Source organism: Micropterus dolomieu, linkage group LG05, assembly GCF_021292245.1.
Source record: "Micropterus dolomieu isolate WLL.071019.BEF.003 ecotype Adirondacks linkage group LG05, ASM2129224v1, whole genome shotgun sequence".
Taxonomy (NCBI): Eukaryota; Metazoa; Chordata; class Actinopteri; order Centrarchiformes; family Centrarchidae; genus Micropterus; species Micropterus dolomieu.
In genome coordinates, this window is record NC_060154.1 from 16202822 (window position 1) to 16209024 (window position 6203).

At 41.3% G+C, this 6203-nt stretch overlaps 1 protein-coding gene across 1 annotated transcript in view; it reads right to left on the reverse strand.

The window, feature by feature from the left end:
* Positions 1–6203, reverse strand: part of clcc1 (chloride channel CLIC-like 1) — a 15997-nt gene that overhangs the window by 4148 nt on the left and 5646 nt on the right. Inside the window, exons 5-8 of the mRNA XM_046049262.1 lie at positions 4921–5061; positions 4725–4824; positions 1538–1635; positions 407–553 (exon numbers count right to left, since the gene is read on the reverse strand). Of these exons, the coding sequence (XP_045905218.1) occupies positions 407–553; positions 1538–1635; positions 4725–4824; positions 4921–5061 (486 nt within the window). The remainder of the gene's footprint in view (positions 1–406; positions 554–1537; positions 1636–4724; positions 4825–4920; positions 5062–6203) is intronic.

Sequence of the window (6203 nt, forward strand, 5' to 3'; positions counted from 1 at the left end):
TCATCCTCACTGTAAGGAGACTCGGCAGTGCGTACTGTCACCACAACCACCTTGGCTCGCTCTTCTCTGGGTCTGTTGTGTCGCCTCTGATGAACCTGGTTCCTGTCTAATCTGCCATCATCTGCTCGGTGCCTCGGGGCATGTTGTGGTGCGTCCCCTCCTGCTAAGCGGTCAAAGTCCTCGATCCCCTGGAGCTGACCCTGCGGTTGCTCCAGCTGTAGAGGAGGCGGATCCCTTCGAGGATGGCGGAAAGGTGCAGCGATGCCGTGCTGGAAAGCTGCCTGTACACTTCCATACATTAATACCTGTAGAAGAGTCAAATAAATATACCAGTATTGAGATACTGGTATACAGACTCAGATTTCATTTATTTGCATGTGTCACTGATCATTTATAAAGTCTTTACCAAAACACACAACATGACAACGAGGAAAACTGGGATCTGCAGGGTAACTGGTAGGTCTTTGAGGAGTGCTACAAGAAACTCGCTGATCCCCTGGCCGATGTGCTTCAGTGGATCTGTGATGAGGGTTGTGATGGTAACTGTGAACGCCTAAACAGAGAGGGACGTTTAGATTGAAATCTTGTGTGCGCGCGCTATTTCCACACCCATACAGACATTCAAAAAATAATACCAATTTTAAAAATAACATTGTTTAAGAAGATGTTATCATTTTAAAATGTATATGAGAGAGTTAAATGCTTCATGATATTTTAGGGATGCACCGAAATGAAAATTCATGGCCGAAGCAGAAACCGAATATAATGAAAAAATTTGTACATTCACATATTTTCCATTTATTTTGCCTTTTTTTTACCATTGCACAAATTAAATAGTCAATATGTGCTTTTTACTCAGTGTATTCCACAGGATTTGGAGAGACTATGGTGGGTGGGTCTGAGGCCCAAGAGGGTCCCGTGAAGTAAATTACATGTGTCCATTTATTTTTAATGTACACAATATGTAATATATTAACAGTGCCTGCAAATGGCGTTTTTTGCGGATTTCTCAGACACTTTAAAATGCTTCCACACTGCTGACATGTCAACCTAACTGTTCGGTAAAATTTATTCGGTCTTTTGATGTATTAGGCCGAACGTGCTATTTTTGCTGTTTTCAGCCGATTCATTTTGGTGGCCGAACATTCGGTGCATCCCTATTCTATTTCCTTAATAAATGCCTAAAAACTAAAACAGCAATGCAACATTTTTGCTATCTTAAAAGGACACCTATTAAAGTGTTTTTCCAGTCCTATTGTTCCGGCTTCATCTAGCTCCGTGTGTTGTCGAACGGAGCTGTTGGTAGAAAAAGCTGTTCAAAACAGAGCAGGAGGAAATCTGAGGTTTTGGCTCACAGGGATTTCTTTTAAAATAATTTAACCTCATTATTTGAAGCTTTGGCAATGTTTAACATGAACATCCAACATTGTAGATAAGTCAAAATGTGGAAAAGCAAAATAGGTCTCCTTTAAAATCCAAGTTAATAGTAATAGTAATTATTCTCAGGTTTTACATACAGGCTGTCACAGTAACCTACCTTGGTTGGAGATACCAGCAGAATGGGGTTGACCACAAGGACTTCATAGTATTTCTTACAAGGGTCATCTTGAAGAGTCAAGGTGCTTCTGAACCACTCTGCAAGGAAACAACCAAAGACAGCAGAGGTAGCTAAGGTCATTCTTCAAAGGCTTGCTATCACTGTCAGTAGCAGAGTGCATCTTCCCAAAGAAAAACTTAAAAAAAAACAATGAAAGCAAAAGTCATCTGACTAGAAAAAAAGTGCTAACCATTGAAAGATATTTTGTAAGATTGGAGGTTTGGGGCAATTTGGTAGCCCTACCAAGTCAGGGTGTAATTCACATAGCAATATGACTTACTAGTCCAGCTGTATACACAGAAAGAATGCCACCTCGGCATCTGTCTTGCAGCCCTTGCTGCTTTTCTTTCACGAAGCTCTCACCAACGTCTGTGAGCCTCTTGCAGTGTCTCTCTTTTACTCTTCTTAGCTTCCTCCGTCAACGTCCTCTTCTCCTCTGTCATTAGCTAATGTTACTTCCATAGAGGCTGATTATGGCTGATTATAAGCTTCCAGTCTGATACGCGAAGCCAATGCGGAGGTTCCTTAAACCTGCATTCTATTAAACAACCAGCAGGGGGCGACTCTTCTGGTTGCAAAAAGAAGTCCGGTTCCATTAGAAATAATTGTAAAATGAACCTACTTCTCACCTGATTTATTACCTCAGTAAAAACTTTCATAATGAGTTTATGGTCTAAATCGCTAATTTCACATTTTCTTCAATACAACATAATGTTCATTTAGTAAATTATGGTCCCATTTATTTTAAAATAGATCATAAAAGCAGAGTATGCTTCAGGATGGGATTATCTATGATTGACAAGCCATTACCATGGTGACCTGTCAATCACGCTAGAGTGACTCATACCCACAGCACTGTGCAAATTTAACCAGCGCCGTTGAAAAAGCGTATGAGTTGGCTGTTCACTTTCTCTGATGAGTACATTTAGTTTTAAGACTGTTGTTCGCTAGACAAAACACACACAGGCGTCATCTCCACCGTCTTGTCTAGGGATGCAGCGATTACTGGATTTCACTATTAACCGTGCTTTAAAACGTCACGGTTACTTAATCGTAAAGGCGCTGCTACACCGAGTGTTTCTGTAGCACAAAACAAAACTGTGGCAACTTGCACATAACGAAAATAAAGTTACACGAGCAGTGCACCAGCTTAAAGTGTCATGCTTATCAGAGAATACTGCACACTTGCTAAACTCTGGCAGAGGGACCAAATTGTGAAGTTTTATTTCCACCAAAGAAACTGCTGAAGTTGGCAGTGTGGGAGAATTTCGGGTACACCAAGTCTGAACATTTATCGTTACATCCTTCTGTCTGTGTTGAGAAAATGTTGCCAGATGTAAAACACTAACACAACATCAGGAGCTTATAGACTTTCAGGACTATAGGCTACAAATTAACTGCATTTCAGTTAACACTGCACTCAATTTCATTTCATAATTTTCACTAATACTTATATGTATGGATGAGAATTGATGACAGTAACAGTTCAGTTTATTTCCCTCCTTAATAGCAATTTCACCTGGGGGATAAAAGTTAATATTCCTCTTATATTAATAATACTTACATAGTATAGAAATATATAATTGTTAATGTAATTAATTATTTAAAAAAAAAAGTAATTACTAGTGTAGTTAAATTAATAAATGCATAATAATCGTGAAACCGTGATTATTTCTCTGACAATAATCGTACCAACAAAATCTGTAACCGTTGCATCCCTAGTCTTTTCCAAATATGGTCACTTCCGGGCACTTCCTGGTTGCAAAAAAATCAACATGGTGGAGCCCTATCGGCCAAACTCGAGGCTTCATAACGGCAGTCCACAAACGAACGGGTGACGTCACGATGACTGTCCCCATTTCTTATATACAGTCAATGGTGGAAAGCTAGCCAACAAAGCTAGCCAGCGACCGATGCAAGAGCACTTACAGTACCGTTACCGATGTCCGAGTGTGTCATCTAGTAGGTTTGCCAACATCAACTCGAGATTTACAGTTAGCGGCTAAACTCCTGTCTGTGAACACTACGACTGATTTTGTTCGGTCTACAACTTTGCTAATACAGCCAAACATCAAGCAAGCACAACACAAGTCGTAGCAAGCAGCTAATAAGTTATTGCTTTTCCAACAGAAAGGCCAACTCGGCATCTGTCCTGCATCCTTTCACCTTTTTTGGCTCATGCCAATCAGTAAAAGCCAGTCCAATATTTACTCTTGTCCAGTCTCTTGCTCTGTCACTCTCTCTTTCACTTCACAGCCTCTGCCACTATATCCGTGCTGAGAATACAGAGTTAGCTTCTTCCACAGAACATACATCGTACATTTAATAATTTTTCTCTTCTTCTTATAGCTTGCTTGCATAACAGTTTTGTTGGTGTGCGATATGTTGCCTTAAAGCATTATGCTGTTCTCGCGATTAATTTCCTGCCCGGGATTTCAGTGTTGTTCAATGTTGCCCGGAATGGCAATGACTGAGACGCCATTCTCCCTATTATAAGTTAAGTGTAGCATCAAAATCATTTTGAGGTGTTATTTTAAGATAAAAATACCACAGAATGTTGCTTTAAATGTGCACCAATGACTGATGTGAATGGCTCCACCTGTAGGTGGATCACAGACTTCCTGTCAGACAGGAGGGCAGCAGGTGAAGCAGGGGAAACATGTCTGACTCTTGGACCATCAGCACCGCTTCCTGGAAGTTCAACCTCCCAAAGACAATGATGGTGCACCTCTACACCTCCACCATCAAGTCCATCCTAACTGCTCCATCACCATCTGGTAAACTGCTGCTACTGCCAGGACAAGGGCAGACTGCAACTTATCATTCGCTCCACAGAGAAGGAGAATGGCTGCAATTTACTATCCTTCCAGGACTCTGAGGCAAGCAGGAAACATTGTGGCTGACCCTCCCACCCCGGTTTCAGAGACTCCCCTCTGGCAGGTGGCTGCGGTCCAAAACGATATTGCACATTTCGTCGTTATTCTTTTATATCCTGTCAATTTAATATTTTTATATTTATATGTATTATGTTTATTGTTATGCACCAAGTCACCAAAGAAAATTCCTTTTATGTGTAAACCTACTTTGCAATAAAGCCGATTCTGATTCTCAATTGTAATTGGCTCACCTTTCAAGCTATCAGTCCAGTCAATTTTCTTCATTCCAGTGCATTTTTCATACACAGAATTCATCTTCGCTATGTTGTTTTGGTGGTCAGCAAAGGCAATCTGAAAATAAATAAATAAAAGGAAACAGTATTACAAACTTCTGTCTGTCTCTGTCAGCTAAACAAGAGCAAGGGAACTAAAAGAGCTCTTCTTCACCTTGTACAGATAGAACCAGTTCCAGACAATGCTGATCAAAAAGCAGACAGCAAACAGTCTCCTGAACTGCGTGAACCAGGACACCGTTGACCACAGCTGAGTGCATATGATCGCCACTATGATCAGAACAAGCAGCAACACCTGGAACACAAAGAGAGAGTACATCTTGACTGATTGCACAAGATGGAAAACCACTTGTAAACACAAAATAAACACCAGTAGTATTTAAAAATAAATAAATAAAATATACGGAAGTGGGCCACCTTAACGAGTTGGACTGTAAGTGTTATTGTTTAAAGCTTACTTTCCATTCAAGTTAAAAGCTCAGCAGTCATATAGAATAGATGTTTCTATTTGTGCTCTGACTACGTCTCACTACTTAGGGTATATGGTGTAGGTCACTAATTGGTGAGCGTGGCCCGGATCCGGACCCAGCCGCCGTCCTCTCTGTACCTAGAACAATAGCCGATTTATTACAGAGAATTACTAGGCTACCTCTTGAAGGAGCATTTCCATTTTAACCAGCACAGCTTTTCTAGCATACTTTTACAGTACTGATTTCAATTCAATTTTATTTATATAGTGCTAAATCACAACAACAGTTATCTCACAGCGCTTTTCATAAAAGAGCAGGTCTAGACCATACTCTGTGATGTTATTTACAGAAGCCCAACAATTCCCACCAAGAGCAAGCACTAGGCGACAGAGGCAAGGAAAAACTTCCTTTTAAGAGGCAGAAACCTCGAGCAGAACCATGGCTCAGGGTAGGCGGCCATCTGCCTCGACCGGTTGGGGGTGAAGGAGAGAGATAGAGAGAGAGAGGGGAAGAGGGAGGGAGGGACAGAGAGGAAGAGGGAGGGAGAGAGAGAGAGGGCAAGAGAGAGGAGGGAGGCAGCCTACACACACACACACACACACACACACACACACGTACAGACAGTAAAGGTGATGTTGCTATAGACTAAACGAAAAAATAGTACAGATATTTATAGTAGTGTTAATGATAATAATCGTAATGTTAATGATTATAATAACAATAGGACTAGTAACAATAATTGTAGCAGAGGGTGTCGAACAGGAACACAGGGGCAGCAGGTGACTCGCAACCACAGATCCAGACTCCACAGCTCCAGAGCCAGAAACACCTGCAGGAAGTGATAGTAGGAGAGAGGAGAGGGACGAGAAAGCACAAGACTACCGGAAAGGGGAGAAGTTGTGTTAGTAACATGCAATAATGGGATGAGGTTGCATACATAGGGAGAGAAAGTAGAGGAGAGAGGAGC